Source organism: Centropristis striata, chromosome 15 (assembly GCF_030273125.1).
Source record: "Centropristis striata isolate RG_2023a ecotype Rhode Island chromosome 15, C.striata_1.0, whole genome shotgun sequence".
NCBI lineage: Eukaryota > Metazoa > Chordata > Actinopteri > Perciformes > Serranidae > Centropristis > Centropristis striata.
The window spans coordinates 36,558,882-36,581,381 of record NC_081531.1 but is presented as its reverse complement, the minus strand read 5'-3'; the positions used below and the strand labels follow the sequence as shown (position 1 = coordinate 36,581,381).

The 22,500-nt window shown below is 37.9% G+C and overlaps 1 protein-coding gene across 2 annotated transcripts in view; it reads left to right on the top strand.

Annotated features, from left to right (window-relative positions):
• Window positions 1–22,500, top strand: part of dclk1a (doublecortin-like kinase 1a) — a 95,082-nt gene that overhangs the window by 27,754 nt on the left and 44,828 nt on the right. For both annotated transcript variants that reach the window (XM_059351434.1, XM_059351432.1), the window contains exons 3-4: window positions 908–1,007; window positions 11,866–11,973. In XM_059351434.1, coding sequence (XP_059207417.1) covers window positions 908–1,007; window positions 11,866–11,973 — 208 coding nt within the window. The remainder of the gene's footprint in view (window positions 1–907; window positions 1,008–11,865; window positions 11,974–22,500) is intronic.

The window sequence follows — 22,500 nt, the reverse complement described above, 5'->3', positions numbered from 1 at the left end:
GAGCGATTCCGTGGCTATTCCACAGATTCCTGTAAAACACAGTAAAATTACTCTAGAACCGCCACTGTCCACTTGGTTAAGGTTCGGGTAAGAGAACAGGCTTAAAAAAAAGCTAGAATCTACTTCTGCACTTAAATACTGGACACATTATGTTGGTTTGCTCCAGATAACAAGTCTGACTCCTGGGACACAAACACCTCCAGGTCTGTAGTTATTTAACAGTAATCTTTCATTTCTCTAAACTTCTCTCCACCTCACGTCTTCTCTGAGAGAACTTTCTCTGCAGCTCATAAAAGCACTCTCCCCTCTCCCTGTTATCTAACTTTCTTCTTTTTTTATTCATTACCATTCATAAGATGCCCTCCTGCGTTCTTAGTTTCGGATGTCCGGTGCACGTGCTGCAGCACATCAGCACATTAGTGAGTCAGCGAGGTCTCATTATGGTCCCTGATAGACTGATTAACTGCAGGAATAGCTCGGCGCTGCAGCTCAGGGACATTAAGGCGTGCGCACAGATACTCGCAGACGCCAGCAGTCGTGCGTGGAAACAAACAACAACAAGCACACACAAACAAACAGACTCCCCTGGTGTTGCTTCTCTGTGTCCTGGAGCTCAGTGCATGAGCCTGGTTATGTAAGAGCAGGAAGGGAAAGTTAGTATTTAGTGAGCATGTGCAGCTCAGAGCAGAGCAGAGGGACCAGCTGGGAGATTGTTGTTGTGAGAACCTCTCCGTTCCCTCAGCAAATCATTGAGATGCTGTTAAAAAAAGGCGGTGGAGAGCTGGCGCTGCTTCTGGCAGCTGCCAGAGAGGTCAATAAGTGTGAGAATGATAAAAAAAGAGTAAATATGCAGATGAATAAAGCTGTGTGAGAATCATAACTCAACTCTGTGTGTGTTTGTCTCCAGGTGTCGTGTCTGCAGGACTTCTTCGGCGACGAGGACGTTTTTGTGGCGTGCGGACCGGAGAAGTTCCGCTACCAAGACGACCTGATGTTGGACGAGAGCGGTGAGCAGAACAGTAACTACAATTTTATTTTCTTCATCCTCCATTCCTCTTCTGCACCCAGTTGTGTTTTATGATTGTTTACAAGTTGTTTTTATGTGTGCCATATTCTCAGGTTGAGCCATTATTCATTCAGTGAAATTATATTGTCATTAAAGAAGAGTTGTTCTAAAAATAAGGGAATAAATAATATAGCCAATGTTGAGTTTCAGATTGTCTTGTATTGTCATATAGTTCAGTGCAAAGGGAAACAAATTGACGATACTTCTGAAGAAGATATTGTCAAATTTTACACCTCAAGTTCTTGGAGTTCTGCAGGGATGAGGGATTTTTGCAGGTCAACCCAGAAGTTAGTATGAGATGTTATTGGATTCTGCATTATTGCAGAAAATACAACCAATCTTTCAGGTTTTGTCCAGCAAAATGATCTTCAAAGGAATATCACTTCTATGGTTTCTGAAGCATCACAAGAAGTAAAAGCTAGCTTTAGGCTACACTGTAAAAGATGTTTGTAGAAATTACAGTAAAAAACTGTCAAATTGCATCAGAAATAGGTTGTAAAATGAAACATTGTAGATCACCGTAGTAGATGCTTTTAATTACTGTAAATCAAAGAATAGTATAAAACTTTAAATTCTACCACCATAAACTGTAGAAAACACACAGTTTTGCTGTAAAAATCTAAAATTTTCATGCAAAGTTAATGGAGGAATACCACGACGAAACAATTATCCTAAAAGTAATGAGATTATTCAGTATAAATTACAGTTTTTGCTGATATTTACATTTACATAGGCTCACTGTATTTTTTACGGTGATGTTCTGGCAACCACAGCTACCGGTATTTTACCGTAAATTAAACAGATTTTTTTTCACAGTGTAGATGAATAGTAGATGCAGTCTTATTCAGCCACTTGACATGTACACGTTTCAGTATTCAGTGTTTGTGTTAACCACAGCCGCATGTTATTCTGCAGACAGCTTACCACAACTCATTCATAAAACCCACTGACTCTGAGACCCAAGAATAGTCTAGACGGATTTCAGAATAAAGGCCTCCTATAAGAAGTGAGGAGCATTTATGGGTACAAGTCAGGAACCGGCCTACTTTACATATCTCAAGGGTGCTGAGTCCAAAATAAAATGGTTCCCAAACGAAATTTTGAGTTTTTGACCTTCTAATTTGTATCAAATGGCCAAATTGCCCATCTTGCACAGTCATTGGACCATTTCCCCTTAGTTTTTTTGTAAGTAGGCAATCAAGATGAGGAAATTAAGTTTCTGGATCTATAGTCTAGGGTCAGAGCAAGGATATAGTGGAGGCTCAGTGTCTTTTTATGCATATATATATGCAAAATACCAACTTGAACATTTAAAAGTGATTTATTGAATATTTATGTCGGCCTTAAAAAATGACACAAATAATGCTTAATTTCACCTTAAAAGTTGGTATTTTGCATATATAAATATACATAAAAAAGACACTGAGCCTCCACTATATCCTTGCTCTGACTCTAGACTATAGATCCAGAAACTTAATTTCCTCATCTTTGATTGCCTACTTACAAAAAAACTAAGGGGAAATGGTCTAACAACTGAGCAAGATGGGCAATTTGGCTCAAAAAACTCAAAATTTCGCTTGGGAACCATTTTTTTTGGATGCAGCACCCTTGAAATAAGTAAAGTAGGCCGGTTCCTGACTTGTACCCATAAATGCTCCTCACTTTCACTTTTTGGACAATTACGTCTAGACTAGAGTGCAAAACTGCTCATTTCCAGGTTTCAGGACTCATTTGTTCAGATGCTGGTGCTGTCATTTTATTTCCCTTCAACCCTTTTCAGGGAAACTGCTGCTTGATCCCACAGACATGCATAAATCCAACTAAGCTGACGAATCTTCTTGTTGAATATATGAGCAGAACACAAAAAAGCATTCCTGAATTTGTCTCACTGATGGACGACGAGTAAAAAATATCTAAATGTGTCTGTGAGTACAACATGGTAGCAAATGGTCTAACTATATATCAAGGCCAAACACCCTACTTCCTAATAATTAGTCAGAATGTGGGTTTCTTGTGCAGAAGATTTTAAATGCTGAAATGAAAACAAAAACAAAAACAAAAAAGAAATAAGGTGGAATACATGCACACTGATATACATATGGCTCTTATATAAGTGCATTTATTGCGTTATAACCAAATTAAAAACATTTTAATATGGCAAAACGAGTTCAGTTATCAAGGGAAGACACTTCAGGTAAACAGGGTATTTTTTTTTGTTAATCTACTTATGTAATTTAAAGCAGCAGATAATAATGATCATAATGAAATGTTCCCAGTCGATTGCTTGAATTTGGTTCATAATTTTTTTTTGTATTACAAGATTTCTCTCTTGTGCCCTTTAAATATCTTAATGATGTAAAGACTTAAATGTCTCCTAATTTACATATATTAGCATAAAATAAATCTGAAATTGTTGTTTTATTTTGTTGACATTTAAAAGTTTTGTTCAGTGGGAATTTTGGATATTTACAGACACAAATAGACAAAAAGTAGTCACCTCAATGTGTGTTTCAAATATTTTCTTTACAAAAGTCTGAAAGAAGACAAAATAGCCTCAAATATAACATATTTCACATATTTTCCTGTAGTATCACACCTTAACCCTTTATCAGGCAAAGAACCGTATTTGGTAACTTCAGCGGATATCCAAAATAAAAATATTTCGAGAAAAAAGTTGCAAATTTACTAGATTAAAGTGGCAGATCTAGAAGAATAAAGGTTGCAGATTTAAGAGATTTAAAGTGGCAAATCTGCACAAAAAAAGTCACAGATTTACGAGAAAGAAGTGGGAAGAAAAGCAACTTTTTCTGCGCAGATTTGCCACTTTAAATCTTGTAAATCTGCAACTTTTTTTCTTGTAGATTTGCCACTTTAATCTAGTAAATTTGCAACTTTCGTGCAGATTTGCCACTTTAAATCTCGTAAAGCTGCAACTTTTTTCGTGCAGATTTGCCACTTAAAATCTCATAAATCTGCAACTTTTTTCATGCAGATTTGCCACTTTAAATCTCGTAAATTTGCAACTTTTTTCGTGCAGATTTGCCACTTTATATCTCGTAAATCTGCGACTTTTTCACGCAGATTTGCCACTTTAAATCTAGTAAATCTGCGACTTTTTTTCTTATAGATTTGCCACTTTAATCTAGTAAATTTGCAACTTTTTTCTCGACCCCATTTTGATATCCACTGAAGTTACCAAATATAGTTCTTCGCCTGATATAAGGTTAAAGACAAAAACTAAAATATTGTCATTTTGAAATATGTTTTCCATGAATTACAAGGCATTATATTAACCAAATAATTATTTTTCATTATTTCTTTGTTTGATTTGTTTTATTGGTGCATTTTAAAACCTTCCATACTCCATGCAAGTTTTATTTGTAAAAACAAACAAACATTTAAATAAAGATCTGGTAACACTTTACAATAACCAACTAAGTAATGTTTATAGATGGTTTATAAATCAATTATTAACAATTTACTACATATTTAATCTTTAAATGTTTTCAACCAATTTCTTAAATGTATATGAATCTTTTCTAAATCATTAACATACTTAATATGGTGTTAAAATGTTATAATGAGTGCAAATTAAACTATTGATAAACTAATAATTATAATTTAATTGTTTCTTAATGGTAAAGTAACTATAAACTTACATTAATATACCATCTATTTGTCATTTATAAATTATTTAGTTAGTTAAACATTAATAAATTACCTATTTACCATTCTAAATGGCCAATATACGGTTTATAAATGATGATTAAACATAAATAAACTATCTGTTTACCATTTATAAATGATGGTTATTGTTAAGTGTTACCAAAGATCTTTTGTGTTTGTTTTTCTGCACTCATGGTGCATTCAGATCCATTTTATACAGTCTATGATTCAGATGCACATCAGTCCTCGTCTGTTGGTCTGCAGGAGTCCAGTTCCTCCTCCTCCTCCTCCTCTCTTGTCCTCATAGCACCTCCTCCTGTCTGTGCAGGAGGTCTGCTGAGGATACGTTGTGTCCTCCCTTCACCCGTCTGTGTTGTGTGTCTCGCTGCATCGATGTCTGGAGCCTCCTGATATTTCGTCTCATCTGTATTCTCACCCTCTCATCCTGCTTCCTGTCTCCAACATGAATGAGTGTGTGCTGGCTTTTGTTCAAAGCTTTATTCAATTCATTTGTCTCCTCTGTATCCCTTCATCCATTTAATAATATCCATCCCACCTGGGTCGCCAACCTCCATCTCCTTCCCCCTTTTGTTTCTTTATTTCCCTCCCCTCTTCCCCCACTACTCTTCTTTTCATTTGAAAAATATCATGGTGAGCTGTTCCATTAGTTTCTTTTGGGTGACCTTCTCCTCTCTTGAGAAAGACCATAAAACAGCCTGCTGTATCAGACAGGAAGCTCCAAAACCGTGTTTCCAGGAAATCTGCATTTCCATTAGTGACTAATGATTTTAGTAGGTTTGTAGGTCGTAGTACCTTTAAACATGTTTGTTTCTCTGCTCGGACCGGGCGGGAGGTTACTGCCTGCTCCAGATGTGATGGAGAATTGTGGCATACTTTTTTTTTTATTTCACAGGAAACACATTTTATGACCCTAAGCATCAAGCACCATAATCCGTTGTAATCCATCCCATGCAAAATATCACGCGACCGCGTCTTATCTGCCAAGGAGGTTAGCTTTTGTTTGTGTGTCAGCAGGATTCTGGGAAAACTTGTCTGATTTGAATGAAACTTGCAGAAAGAGTGAAGAGTGGGCCAAGGAAGAAAGACATAAAATCACAGTTTTTACTTTCATTAACATGCAGGATACAGAATCTGTGCTGCGTTCATGTGATGTTGGAGTTATTGCTCCACCAAAAGCACCATTGGCCTCGGCAGAGATCACTTTCCTCACTATTTAGGTCAAAGAATTTCACTTAAACATCCATCAGAATCGGTTTTCAAAGCTCAAAATTTGCCTTGCAGTTGCTAAAACATGCATTGTTACCTTTGCCCTGGTTGTTATGTTTTTGGCTCGGTTTGTCAGCAGGATTATGCAAAAACGACTGGTCCAGTTTCATTGAAAGGTGGTGGAAATAACATTGCAAAATGGGGAATTTGTGCTGCATGCATGCGGTGTTGGAATAATCTGAAAAAGTAGTTTCCAGATGATATTACATGGCTCACCTAAGATGTTTCCTTTGCTCTTTGTTGTCACGCTAATACTGGAAACAAATAATCACGTTTTGTTTAAAAGCTCTGAGCAATAAAATACAACACACATTCTTTGTAGCTTCCATATTATTTCCACATTTCGACTTAAAACCTATGAACACATGGAATTCCCAACTCGGACCATTTGAGGAGCCTGAATGCACCATTGGTTCTCTCATAGTGTCATTTCAGCTCAGTATTTGACTTCATGATGGGACATTTCACTCTGAAATGAGGCTGAAAACAGTTACTAAAATATGCTTTGTACCTCTGTGGAGGACTCGGTTGGTTTGTTTGTTTGTTAGTTTGTCAGCAGGATTATGGAAAAAACTGCTGTCCCAATTTTTATGAAACTCAGTGGAAGGGTGAAGCAAGAACCCATTAAATGTCAGTTTTCTTTATGGGAAATGGGACCATCAGCCTGTGAATGCACCATTGGCTTTGCTCTTTGGTCTGCACAGTCTGAGTATCATTTTAGTTCTAATACACCTTGAAAAAGGTCTTTCAGAGGTTCCATGGTGTGGCGAGTGAAGGACATCATCATCATCATCATCATCATCCCAACACTTATCATGTTTTGCAAATTGGTCTGTTTGTATCCAGCTGCACCCAGATGTTTCTCAGTGGGTCATTTAGACTGAAATCTTGATAGAAATAATGAGATTTCTGGAGTTGTGAGGCAATTTAATACAGGAGACATCAGATTTAATCAAAATTCATTACAAAGGTTGTGAAAGTCAATTTTATTCTGCAGAAACCTGGTTAAATTAACTACTCTTAAATAGATAAATGCTCTAATGCACTTAATTTGGTCAAAATCGTCATCATAGTTTCTTAATGTCAGCTCTGCATCGTCGCAGAATACTTTCTTAAAATGTTTAGTTTTTGTTACATTTATTGCAATACTTTCTTAATTCACTAATAACCTTAACCATGACCTTCAGTTTCTGTCCCCACAAAGTGTATGAACAGCTGTTTGCCCCCAATATTTATGTTTTTTTGTGATGTTTGGGTTCAAAATTCTTTTATAGAGAATTGGGAAATTTGGTGCAACATTTACCAATTCCCCCTTAAGAATGGATAAAAATGGTCACAAATCCCTCCGAAACACATTAGGACACCAAGGAAGAAGTACAATTTTTGGGAGCATCTTTGCGATCATTGTGTTATTTCAGCCCCTTTACCGAGATGATATCATGAAATAGTTCCTTTCAAGAGATTTAGATCTTCCAGTATCTTCCTCTGGAGTCACAATCACACCGGTTTGATTAAACCGCACCACTTCTTCATGACGTTAAAACCTTCAGCAGTGTGTTTCCTGCTGTCAGCTTCCCTCTAAAGTTCTGGTTTGAAACTCCATGAGGCCAGTTGTTGTTTGATGATGATAGTAAAAAAGGAGATAAAGTCAAATACATTTAGTAATAAAGTATAGAGCTATTTCGCTCTGTACTGCATATTGGACCTGTCGTATTTACCTGGAACTGATTATTTTGTTTGGGTCTTTGATTTTTGTATTGGTATTCCCAGCTTGTTGTTGTTGTTTTGTCGTTTTGCCTGGTCCTGTCTTCTGTATGTTTGCTTGTAAGAAAAGTGAATAAATACAGTATATATATATATATATATATATATATATAAAGTATAGAGCTAGATGTTCTCCCCACTTTACCAATTATAGGTTATATTTGTTTTTATGTTCTTATGTTACTTGTTGACCCAGTCAGTCACAATGGAAAAATAATCATCAGGTCATATTGGTGAGGTTGTGCTGGAGAAAAAGGGTTAGTACAGGCACACATACATCTACATCTACATACTTTGAGAGACGGAGAGGAAAAGGCACAAAGCAGAAAGAGTCAGACTGGAAACAGAGCGACAGACGCAGCAGACAGAGACAGAAAGACGGTCAGAGTCAGAGCTGCAGACGACTTCGCCTCCTCTCAGCATCACTATAATTATCGCCTCTGCCTCAGCTCTGGCACACTGTCATCATGTTAACACTCTGCATTGTACATTAATCACTGGGCCACAAAGGCTGCCACACAAGCCAACAACACACACACACACACACACACACACACAGGGCAGTATGTATAATCCCCCTCCCCGCCGGTCTAAAGTGTAATGAGCTATAATGGGGCTGGGTTAATGAACAGCAGAGGAGTAAAGTTTTGGGGATAAAGGAGGCAGCGAGCGCCGTCACACGGCTCATTCATCAGGATGTGTGTGTGTGTGTGTGTGTGTCTGTGTGTGTGTGTGTGTGTGTGTGTGTGTGTCTGTAGAATATCAGACCTCCGTGAGTCAGAGCTGTCACTCCTGAAACACCACAATAATTACGTTTGGAAAGCGAGCCCAGTGAAGGTCAGAACTCATTTTTGCAGGGGGGACCTGAAGGTAAAACCAATTACAGCTGTGCTGGTACATTAGTGGTTCGGTGCCTAAAGGTCAAAATCAATTAAATCCTTTTTTTTTTAAATAGTCGGTTAGAAACCTATAAAATGTGAGTTTTTTTTCTTGAGTAACAGAAGTGACATGTGTTTGAGCTGTTAGTGTGTGTGTCACTGTGTCACACTTATTATTCACTTCTTCACAGCGTCGCTGTGTGTGTGTGTGTGTGTGTGTGTGTGTGTGCCAGGAGCAGCAGTTTCTGTTTCTTCACTTCAGTCGATCCCTCTTTATCTCCAGCGAGGAGGTTTTATTTTCAGTTCAGTTATAGAAAAAATGTCTGGCCTGATTTTCATGAAACTTGGTAAAAGGGTGTAGAACCCATTAAATATTACAGCGGATCTGGATCAATGGGCCGATGCACAGGTTTTTTTTTTTGTTATAGGGCAATTTTGCTACATTCTTTTAGTTTGGCAAGCCAAGACTCATTTGCATATACGTTCAATCTAGAAACTCAAGAGACAACAAGCAGACACCAAAATGCCTTTAAATAGACCTGAAACCAATCAGAGCAGTGAGGCTTATTAAATATTGGCTAATACCAGACTAGTCTCCCCTCAAAAATGACAATATAGGTTGTTTGTACAAGCACAAAAATACATCTCACATTTACGTTTATGCCTGTCCTCTGACGCCTTCTTGCGGATGTAGTAGTAATAATTATAGAAGTAATAATTATAGAATAGAAGTAATAATTGACGGGGTTCATGCCCCATGTGAAAACAAAAGTAAATTCCTTTTTACGTAACTTTCTCACGTCACCCTCGTAACTACTTCACTTTCGGCATTTACGTACATTTGTTTACAGTTTAAACTGTCTTTTATAACTTTTTTGCCCTAAACCTAGATCGGTTAGCCTGGCTAACACCAGACTAATCTCATTTGTGATTAGTCTGGAAACCAGCCGTTCATTTCTCCGTAGAGGAGGTGTGGTTTATGATCCTCCGGAGCCGTTTATTGGACGCTATGAATGTCTATCAAAGCGTCTGTAGGTAGCTCTTAGCCAATCAGATCAGTTATACCAGATGACGTAGTAGAGAGACAGAAATGGATGCTTACATCTATGGTTTACATAGCCAGACCAGCCCATCTCTACTTTGAGGCTAAAAGGCTCAATTCTGCTTCTGCAACGTTTTTCTGCAGCATGTTCACATTCAGCCACACACATCCACTGACTTTATGGGCAATAAACAAGCTGCTGCGTGTCTCTGGGGGCTCCGCTGTCCCCCGGCTCGTAGCCAGATCACCGGCGTTACGGTAGTGGGGCTAGTAGCGGCGCTAGTAGCGGCGCTAGTAGCGGGGCTAGTAGCGGGGCTAGTAGCGGGGCTAGTAGCGGCGCTAGTAGCGGGGCTAGTAGCGGCGCTAGTAGCGGGGCTAGTAGCGGCGCTAGTAGGGGCGCTAGTAGCGGGGCTAGTAGCGGCGCTAGTAGCGGGGCTAGTAGCGGCGCTAGTAGTGGGGCTAGTAGCAGAACTAGTTGGTAGATTAGTAGATTAGACTTTTCTCAAATCCTGTCGGAAGCAAGGCTAAAACATCCTTTTTCGTGGTGAAACAGGAGTCTGCTGCAGCCATGTTGGATCCGTAAGAAAACTACAAAACTACAAGCTTCCGTCTGCCGAGTAGTACGCATCATCGTCTTGCCGTCCCTCCCCGCTCTGTGATTGGATCCTAAAACAGGGCGAAGAAACGGCCCTGGTTGTCAGACTGCCTGGAGGTTCTAAATGAAATTTGAGCGCGCAAGGCAGTCTGGGTATACCAGGCTAGTGATCGGGAGTTTTGTTGCAGAAACTGCAGCCTTATTTACTACTGTGAACCGTATAATGAGCTGTGTGCTATTTTTAGAACGTTAACGTTAGAACGTTAGAACAGACTAACGGTCTGTTCTGTCATTTAAGTTGGAGATCTTGTTGGCTAATACTCGCCTCCCATTCACTTCTATTCTATAGAAGCAAAAGGGCGAATAAAACCTTTGGTTCCAGTTGCGAAGCAAAGTTGCCTCTTTGAATCTTGTGGAGTTCAACAGTGGTGTGACCACAGCACATGGCCGCCTGGTCATAAACTTTCTGCCATTACTGGTAAAAAGTCACAGAGGTGTTTCTGAAGACATTTGTGGTGAGAAACAGGAAATGTGGCAACAGAATCTGGATTCATGTTTGATCAGCGCTGCCTAGCTCTAGTCATCTTATGAAACCCGCCTAATATGAGATGAAGGGTTGTGAGTGGAAATCTGTCTGAATATGAGAACATGAGCTCTGCAGATTCCACTTGTTTCAATCTAACATTCAACAAATGTTGAAATAATACAAAAAATGAGTTCTTCATCATTTTTCATGGCTCACCTGATCAGTTTCCTTTGCTTCTCGTTGTCACATAAATACATGAAACAGCTATCTTATGTTTAAACTTTCTTGTTTAAAATACAACACATCTTTATAGTGTCAATGTTCGTTCCACATTATGACTTAAAGCTCATGAATTCACTGAATGAAGAAGACCCACTTCTATCTTTGACCTTGGGGAGCTCTGAAGATTAAAACACTTTAGGCTCTGGATTCATAGACTTTTCCTAAACGTATAGGTTTATTTTCGAGTGGATGAATAAGCAACATGGTCTCACAGAAATCCATGAAATAGCCACGGATTTTGCTTAACTCAAAATCCGTGGAATAGCCACGGAATCGCTCAAATTTCCGTGAAACTGACACGGATTTCGCTACAATGCAAGTTAATGACAGTCATATTTTTCTGGAGAGATCTTCACCACAAAGTGATTATGTACATTCACTGAGTGAATATTTAGAAAATAAAACATATATTTCTCGCTAGAAATGTGATCAAAATCCATTTTTATGCAGAAACAAAGTCAAAATATTAATTTTTTCACTAAAAATGAGAGAACTGTCCGCCATGTTTTTTGTTCTGACCGCCGGGAACCTTGAAAGTCACGTGACTTGGAACAAACCAATAGGAACAAATATCCATGGAATAGCCACGGGATATGACTGTCATTAACTTGCATTGTAGCCAAATCCGTGTCAGTTTCACGGAAATTTGAGCGATTCCGTGGCTATTTCACGGATTCCTGTGAGACCAGGTCATCAATATGAAGGAATTTGTAGTTTTCTGCCCAGTTTCTGACCACCTGTGTCTGGCTTCTTCCTCAGAGTGTCGTATGATGAAGGCGGTGACCTACGGGAAGGTGTCGGCCTCGCTGAGCAGAAGCTCTCCAAGATCCGTCGTCCAGACGCGTCACGTCAAGTCCCCGGTGTCCGGTAAGCTCCTGTCTCCTCCTCGTCCTTCCTAAAGGAACCCATTTGTTAATGGAGTCTGGCACGCTGTTATTGTCCTTTCAGTATCCTTGTGTTTGTGTCTCAGACTCGACGGACACAGTTGGGAATTGTTTGCATCCTAATACTTCCTCGTGTGATTGCTTAGTATTTTCTAGCTCATTACTTAATCAGCGTCGGAACAAATGAAAACAGTATGAGTAAACACACGATGATATCAGAGTGTCTGGCTGTGTGTGTGTGTGTGTGAGCTGTGTCTTGTTGCATGCAGAATATGAATTCAAATGAGAATGATTTCACCAGGGAGTGGGGGGAAAAAGGCAAATAGGGATGAGAGATGTAAAAAAAAAAAAAAAAAAGAAAGAGGGGGAGTGAAGATGAGAGGGGAAGAAGAGGGCTGGTGACTCAGTTCTGCAGCTCCCCACAATCATCACCTGACATACTAATGATATAGCATGAGAGCATGCTCTGCTACCTGCTGTGCTGTTTGTGCCTCATAATGAATGTCTCAAAGGGGCTGAAACACCTTTTGAAGCACAAAAACAAATAAAAGAGCAAAAGAGCATTAATTCTAACAATTAATGCAGCTTTTATGAATGCACCAGTGTGTGTGTAGCTCAAAGCTGCTGAGGTCTTTTCCTGATTGCACATCTAAAACGCCCAGTTATGCACAGCACACGACTTTTCCATCCTTATTATTTTGGGATTTGAGTGCCTAATAGGATGGGGTGTTGGGTGGGGGGGTGATGCAACACACAGAAACTCCCCCTATAAGAGAAAGTAGTTCCACCTGCTGTTGCAGAAGCATGCACACACCATGCAGCTTTATTATTGTGGAGTGAAAAGTCAACAGTTGTGTGTTTTTGTGTCGAGTTGTGGAGGAAAAAGGGTGAGGCAGAGAAAGTTCTGGATGGCTTGAAAAACTTGGGGAAAAAAGGTTATGAGGATGAGTCATCCAGCATCTGATCTCTGGGCTGAAGGTAGTCTGGGATGAAGGTGTGTGATGATGTGTGTGTGTGTGTGAGAGAGAGAAAACAAGAGACAGAGGAGGGGGGAGAACAAAAAGACTGACTCGTCTTGGTTGCCATGGAAACATAGCACAGTAGGAGCATGTAGCTACAGACACAATAGTCTGTGACGGCCATATATGGCAGTGACTTCCTGTTAAACGGCGCTGCAGTGGAGCTGACTGACGCTCCCTGAGTCAGACCGACCCGAGGTTTTTTTTTTTTTTTTTTTTTTTCACTTCTGAGAAATGTTCCCCTTCTGGCAACGCTTCCGCTACTTTACATCATCAGATGTTCCCAGATTGCTTGTTGACTGTTGTTGTTGTTGTTGTGTGCAGCGTTGCTGTGTTCATCCCTCCGTCACTCGTCACTCGGGTACATGGCGAGGGCTGAGTGGAGCGCCACGACAGGAAATGACAGATTATTATCCTCTGTTTGACCCTCACTGACACTTTTTTTTGCTTAAATTGATCATTTTTTCAGTTTTAAACAAGACACCGTGCCCTTGAGGACTATTTGTCCCAGAGTTATGCTAATAGTCAGCAGCAGCTGATACTGTGTGCTGTGCTACGAAGCTTTATAGAGGTCCCCGTTATGCTACTGCATGTGTTCACAAGAACCTCTCACTGGAAATATTTTACGAGTATAATATGAGAAAGCGATGAGTCATTTCTGCTGTGATTAACACTCTGAACCGCACCAACCTGAATTAAAAAGTATGTTTTTCTTGTTTTTTTAAGCACCAAAAATACACCATTTACCATCGAACAAAACTGTAAAAACAGGACTTTTCGTTGGAATTTAAACTTTCCGACAGTCCTTAAATGGATCATCATTTACAAATGTTTCCTTGAGAAAAAGTAACCAAAACTTAAAATTGTGATATTTATGTCAAAATCACTTTATTCTACATGTCTCATACAAAACCATTTGGAATAACTAGGTCCAGTTAAAAACATTAAATTCTGCTCCTCAGCAAAACTGAAGCCATGATTAATTCTGCTGAGACGAACGGTCATGTGACAAATATTCACTGGAAATCTGTTTACACAGAACTGAGAGGAGAGGACAGGAGAGGAGAGGCTGTGTAAATGCATGTATAATATGTGGAGAGCCAATTAAAAAATATATATCTTTATGATACTCGTGACACTTGGAAAAAACACTTTAAAAAAAATATTTAACAGAGATTTATGTCATCATAACAATGTTATTCTGCACTTCTACACTGTAAAAATATTTGTAGAAATTACAGTAAAACACAGTCAAATTACATCAGAAATAGGGCGTAAAATTAAATATTGTATATCACTTTTGATTACCGTAAATCATGGGTCTCAAACTCACGGCCTGTGGGCCAATTTTGGCCCTCGTGACGATATTTTTTGGCCCCCACCTTGATATGAAAGTTTAATGTGAGTTTTATATCAATGTCTCTTTACCGTGTGTAAGATCCTTTAATTACTTTTTTTGGTAATTTTGTGTCTTTTTTTAATAATTTTGTGTCTTTTTTAAGAATTTTGTGTCTATTTTTAATAGTTTTGTGTCTTTTTTGGTAATTCTGTGTCTTTTTTTTAGTCATTTGAGTTTGAGACCCCTGCCGTAAAAAGTTTTGCTGTAAATATATAAAATTTCCATGTAAAGTTAATGGAGAAATACCATGATGTGTGAATGAATGACACAATTACCCTAAAAATAACGTCTAAATTACAGTTTTTGCTGAAATGGACATTTAAATTTAGTGTGGAAACCCCACTAATTGTATTTTTTACGGTGAAGTTCTGGCAACCAAAGCTGCCGGTATTTTACTGTAAATTAAACAGATTTTTTTTTACAGTGTAGCCATGACTATGCTTCTATGCATGGCATAGAGTTGCAGGACGAATATTATAAGTATATTGCAGTGAAATACAAGGCTACAGTGAGTAAAATGTTGCCTAAAAATGTCTTGTTCATCAATCGGTTGGAGTAAAATCAAGGAAATAGTCCATAACTTGACTGTTTTTCATTTATTGTTTCATTTATGAAAATCACTGAATGCAGGAACTAGTGCTTGTGAGCAGTAGCCTATCAAACTATTGCTGAAAAAGAAACCTTGATGAATCAACATTTTAATAAGTGATGAATAATTTACCAGGCAAACATGCTGAACATTGATGATTCTGTACTCTCAAAAATGAGAATGTGCTGCTTTTCTCTGTAAATTTAACATGTTTCCAGCTGTTTGATGGACAAAACACACTATGTAATATGTCATGTTGTGCTCGGGGAACTGAACATTTATTTCCACTAAACATTTGTTGAGTGAGCTGACGGGAGGCGGAGGAGGACATGAGACGTCTGTCATCTAATGCACATTATTACAGCACACTGACAACAAGTTAATCTTCTGCAGACTAGAAAGACATTAACCTTAATTGATGACACTACAATCTAATCTCCAGCTAAAACACTGCAGTCTGGCTTGTATCACTGTATTCATTGTATTAAATATAATAATAATGTCGAGCTATAAGCCCATTAACTCTGCAGAATAATGCATTCAGATGAAAGATGATTAATTATTCAAAATGTTATCGCTGCCTCCGTCAGTTATTTAATTGCAGCGACACTCAGAACCTTTTTATCTGAGATCCTGGCAGCCAAATTAAAAGTATGGATGCCAGACAAGAAAACTCTTCATCTGTTTATGGATATTTAGAAACCAGCACATGTAAGATTTTATTATTTCTCCTCCACGCTCGGAGGGATGACAATAAGGAAGCCGTTCATTTTAAAACCGTGCTGCAGGTCGTCAGGTGTTTCAGAAAGGCAGCCTTTAAGTCCCATATTCATTTCCCATCCAGCCAACACAGGCATTAATAATATTCTTTATCACATCTAATAATCTGGAGCGAAGCAGTGGCGCAGTCAAAATGTGTGAAGCGTGATTTTTCTGTCTGAGATAGTGAAAGAGAGAGAAGAAGAGAGAGAGAAAGGTGAGAGATCATGGAACACAACACATGAGCCTTCAGACACACCTGGTGTCCTGCAGCGGGGCTGGCTGCTCCTCGAACACGTTTTTAACCAACATAGTGAGGACATTTTTGCAAAGTGAGGACATTTTGGCCGGTCCTCACTTCTTTAAAGGCTTTTTCTTTTTGATTTCAGACTTTGTTTTAAGGGTTAAAGGTGAAAATGTCCTTCATTTTTGTCTTTGTCAACTTTTTTCATACATAATGAAGATGGATAAGACAAAGGAAATAAAGGCAAAATTTACTGTGACCTCTTTTAATCTCCCACCCAACAAATACCCCATTACAAAAAACTAAAACTAATAAAAACTAAACTAAAACTAGCAAACTCACTCTAAAAACTCATTAAAACTAACTGGATTTGAAAACAAAAATTCAAAACAAAATGAACACTAAAACTAATAAAAAATCCAAAACTATTATAACCTTGCAAGGGAATTCACTGTTAAAATGAGGGTCCTCATAAAGATAGAAGTACAAGAATGTGTGTGTGTGTGTTCTTGTACTTCCTACATAGTGAGGACCAGAACACGTTTTTAACCAACAGAGTGAGGACATTTTTGCAAAGTGAGGACATTTTGGCCGGTCCTCACTTCTTTAAAGGTTTTTTTTTAATTTTCAGACTTTGTTTTAAGGGTTAAAGGTTACATGATGATGATAATTAACTGAAACTGTATTGTGTGGTTACAAAACTAACTAAAATTATAGTAAAAATGTCCTTCGTTTTCGTCTTTGTCAACTTTTTTCATACATAATGAAGACGGATAAGACAGAGGAAATAAAGGCAAAATTTACTGTGACCTCTTTTAATCTCCCAACCAACAAATACCCCATTACAAAAAACTACAACTAATAAAAACTACACTAAAAATAAAGCATTTCAAAACAATAAAAACTAAACTAAAACTAGCAAACTCACTCTAAAAACTCATTAAAACTAACTAAATTTAAAAACAAAAATTCACAACAAAATTAAAAACTAATGAAAAATCCAAAAGTATTATAACCTTGCAAGGGTTATAATATTCCATGGATATTTGTTCCTATTGGTTTGTTCCAAGTCACGTGACTTTCAAGGTCCCGGAGATCAGAACAAAAAACATGGTGGACAGTTCTCTCATTTTTAGTGAAAAAATCAATATTTTGACTTAGTTTCTGCATAAAAATGGATTTTGATCACATTTCTAGCAAGAAATATATGTTTTATTTTCTAAATATTCACTCAGTGAATGTACATAATCACTTTGTATGTTGGAATAGCCACGGGATATGACTGTCATTAACTTGCATTGTAGCGAAATCCGTGTCAGTTTCACGGAAATTTGAGCGATTCCGTGGCTATTCCACGGATTTTGAGTTAAGCAAATCACGGATTCCTGTGAGACCATGTTGAAAACTTAACATATATTTCCAAAACTGATGACAAAAAGGGTGTTAAATAAAGTAAATCATATTTATTGCAAATTGCAGATCAGATGATGGACAAAAAAAGGCTGTGAAACTTTAAAATCTGCTTGTTTTCTCTTTAGTTCTGCTTCATCAGACCACATGAAACACTTTGTACCTACTCGCTTGTTTGAAGAACACGAGTCTTCTGGGAAATATTCTGAATCAATTTAGAAATGCAGCATAACAAACAAGTTATGAGGTCGACTTCCTATTTCCTAATGGAAAACATTACAGGACTGGTGTGTTGTTGGCATGTTGAATCACCCACTCGCTCTAATGGATCGATGACTAACAGCTCATCATTACTCAGTAATCAAATAATAATTATGTTTTAACGAGGAGCAGAATAGATGAATATGTGACACTTTAATGCATTTTATAAATGTCGGCTGATTAGATCTCACAAATGACATCTTGCCTTTTTACCATCAACCTTCAGGGATTACATTTCAGCTATTAAATCAAATTTCAGCCACTTTGCAGTTTCACAGGAACAGGTATCTTATTGTGAAAGGGTCTAATGTGATGTGACTATAAAATTGATATGTAAAAATATAATTTATAACCTATAAAATGGTTTATAACTTTGAACACTCATACTGATCTGAAGTCATGTGATTTGTTAAATATGTGCACTGTAAAAAAAAACAAAAAACGGAGATTTACTGTCTTGTTTTAAATTGTTTTCGTTGTTTTTTCTACATTGAAAAATTATTTAATTGTGTAATGGTCTTGAATGTTAAATTACAATAAATTATATCTAAAAAAAAAGATACACATCATATTTCTGAATGTAAAATTAACGAAACTTTCTGTTTTCTTGCAGTAAAAAAAATGCAGATATTTACTGTATTATTTTAAATAGTTTTGATTATTTTTTCTACATTAAGTGCAAATGCAATAAAAAATGTAAATTAATTTTATTACAAATATTAACCATAAAATGGAAGTTAAAATCTGTAAATTAATATTTTAGGACAATATAGATTTTTTTTAATGGTGTTGAATGTTAAATTACAATAAATTCTATGTAGGAATACAAAAAACATATATATCAACTATATCATATTGCTGAATGTAAAATATATTTTTAAAATAAATTGTAAAAAAAACTGTTAAAAGTCTGGCCAAATACTTACCATCATATTTAAGTAAAAAAGATATGTATATATTTTTAAATCCAGATATTTACTGCATATTACCTGCATTTTTATAGCTATTATCTGTAAAACTGTGTGTGTGTGTGTGTGTGCTTGTACCTCCTACTTAGTGAGGACCGGAACACGTTTTTAACCAACAGAGTGAGGACATTTGTGCAAAGTGAGGACATTTCGGCCGGTCCTCACTTCTTTAAAGGCTTTTTCTTTTTGATTTCAGACTTTGTTTTAAGGGTTAAAGGTTACATGATAATGATAATTAACTGAAAGTGTATTGTGTGGTTACAAAACTAACTAAAATTATAGTGAAAATGTCCTTCATTTTCGTCTTTGTCAACTTTTTTCATACATAATGAAGATGGATAATAAAAAGAAAAAAAAGGCAAAATTTACTGTGACCTCTTTTAATCTCCCACCCAACAAATACCCCATTACAAAAAACTACAACTAATAAAAACTAAACTAAAACTAAAGCATTTAAAAAATAAATAAATACTAAACTAAAACTAGCAAACTCACTCTAAAAACTCATTAAAACTATCTAAATTTGAAAACAAAAATTCACAACAAAATTTAAACTAAAACTAAAACTAATGAAAAATCCAAAACTATTATAACCTTGCAAGGGAATTCACTGTTACAATGAGGGTCCTCACAAAGGTAGAAGTGCAAGAATGTGTGTGTGTGTGTGTGTGTGTGTGTGTGTGTGTGTGTGTGTGTGTGTGTTCATGTACTCCCGACATAGTGAGGACCAGAACACGTTTTTAACCAACAGAGTGAGGACATTTTGGTCCTCACTTCTTGAAAGGCTTTTTTGAGATTTCAGACTTTGTTTTAAGGGTTCCAATGAGGGTCCTCACAAAGGTAGAAGTACAAGAATGTGTGTGTGTGTGTGTGTGTGTGTGTGTGGGCAGGTTGTTGGGTGTCAGCTTGACATTGTCATCACTCCAGTTTCAGTGTGTGATGATCTCACAGCCCCAGCTGAGTGCCTAAACACACACAGACCCGAAATAATGTGAGAAAACAATTTGCACTCGTACATAGTTTCTCTCCGCCTCACCATCTGTCTGCTGCTCCTCTGATGCCTCCCGTCAGCTGAAATGATCAGACGAGTGCAGATGGTGTCAGCCAGCATCACTCCTGATCCTCCAGGGTCTCACCTGTCACCTGGAGCCGCCCTGGAAGACGAGGCGGAGGGGCGGACGACCCGCACATACCTCCAGCGTGTCTCTGCACTGCAAAAAAGCCATTTTTTTGGCCTAAAACAGTGATTAAAGTTGGTAAAACTTGGAAATATAAATGATTGACATTTAGGGCAATAATGTAAGTTAGCACAACAAAGGAAGCCAGTTGTCTGCTCAAAAACAAGTTGGTGAGTTGTTGTTACTTATATCTTTAAGTTGGGGTTCACAACAAGGGACAATAGTTCTGATAACTCTTATTTCTTTGTTGGGAAATGCAGGAAAGCGGTGAAATTCTGTCATTTAATTTAATGTATTTTATTTGATAGGGACAATGCAGTTAGCATAGATACAGGACATGCATCTGATGTGCTGCATACAGAGATTTAGCTTCAGCTAATTTTCAACTCCCGTCTCTAGTTGGGCTTTTACAACTACATACAAAATCAAAACACTAAATCCAGTATACAATTACACCATCTACAAAATAGAATAAAATTACAAACAATTACAATATACATTTACCCTGAGAAAAAAATAAAAATAAAATAAACCCTGTATAAATATAGCTTAGAGTTTAAAATCATCATAAATCTATACAACAATAAGGAGAAAAGAAAGAAATAACAGAGAAAAAGAAAGAAAAAAAAACAAAAAAAAAACGACTTAAAGTTAGCTAGCAGCTAACTGATGCTAGCGGCTAACTGATGCTAGCGGCTAACTGATGCTCGCAGCTAACTGATGCTCGCGGCTAACTGGTGCTAGCGGCTAACTGATGCTAGCGGCGCTGCTTGTTACAGCTACAAGAGTAGCCATTAGCGTATCAATGCTAACTCAAAATTGTGGTCGCAACATTAGCTGACATTTCATAGCGGCGTTACAATCGTGCCAATTCAGCACATTGCAGAAGTTAGCAGAAGTAAGGATTAAAAGTTATTACAATGTTAAATTATAAGTTAAAAAATCTGAATTCAGAGTTGAGCAAACTCAAAAACAAAACTTAAAATGTTTAGTTTAATTGTCCAACTTAAAATGTTATCAAAGATTGTTGCCTTGAAATTTTGATTTCACCCAACTTTTCTGTTTTTGCAGTGTTTTTTTTATTTTGCAGGGATCAGCTGCTGCTGGCTGTGACTCTGAGCAGCTTTCACTCATGATGGTACAAATGTACTTTCTAAAAAAGCAGATAAGCACATGGAGCGTAACAAATAACAAATGACAAAAACCAAATAACAGGCTGCAAAGAAAAACAAACTCTAGTATTGATATTTGCACTAATGGCAAGATAATGACATGCCTGCAGGCGGCTTTGTGTTTATGAAGCAGCATTGTTACAATAAATCCACTCTTTTGTACTTTCAGCCATCATAACTGTGGGATGATTGACTGTCTTTGATTTTTGCTTATAAAGCAGACATAATATAAAGAGTACTAAAAGGCCCACGGAGGCTGACTGGCTCAAGCAAACCTCAGACTTTGACCCAGGAGACCAGTGAAAGTTTTTTCTCTCTAAATAACTTAAAAAATAAAAATAAAATAAAAACTATGGGCAAAAAAGCAGTTAAAAAGTTGGAAGATGGCAAAAAAGATGTTGAATCTGTTGATGTTTCTTTTAAATTATGCAGTTATATATATTTTGTTCTATAAATACAATACAAACTCAAAAATAGCAGTAAAAAAGCTATGAAATGATAAAAATAATTAATCTAATACTCCGGCTCGTCACCCGCGAAAAACTTCCCGATTTGAACTGCGAAAAAGTTATCCTTGGTGTTGTTTAATCTTTACTTCTACAATCCGGCAATATGGCTCCGTTAACGCAGCAAATGTGGAGAATGCGCCGGCGTCGTCAGCACCGTTACCTACCGCTCCGCTGTTGTTTCGGCCGCCATTACAAACATTTTTTTCGAGCTGAGCGGCTCTGCCTGGCTCCGCCTCTTCCACTTTGTAGACAAGATGGCGGCCGTTGAGTGCGTATAGTGAACATCGTTCCACACTCAGCGTTTTGACCGTGAGGGAAACATCCGGGTCCTTCAGGTTCACTTCTTTTTACCACAATCAGAATCGGAACACCCTGCGTAAACTAAGGCCCCGTTTACACGAGGACGCTCGCGGGTAAAAACGACAAAATATTTTATGTGAAGTGCCTTTCGTTTAGACGGTGACGGCGTTTTGGGGGCTTAAAGACGTAAAAATCTGAAACCCCCCTCCAAAGTGTAAAAGTGTAATCCTCTCCTCCGTAGCGTGTCGTCTACACTGACAAGACACAAAACTCTGATCTGATCTGCTCACGTCACGTATGTGTTTACGTCACATACGTGCTCCAGGACAGGAAATAAAGAAACGTGGGATTATTTCCATGGTGGGACCTTCAAGCTGCTCTGGCAGCTCTAATAAACTTACAGGAGTCTTTCCACCAAATGTCCAGGATATGTACAGATAGTATTAGTGAACAGAGAAGGATCTGGAATTACCTCCATCACATTCTGGATGCAGCGATTGGTGGGAGGAGCCAGACGGCTGTGAACGAGACCTGGGAGATCTAGTGATGGAGGAGAACTTTGTGGAAGGAGTAGCTGATGAAAATGTGTGGCGTGAAAACTTCTGCATGCCCAAAGATGCTCTTATGGCTTTAAGTGATGCCGCCTGGCTGCATACAATCACATTTCAAACACTTTAGCGTCACCGTTTGCAGCAGATTTCC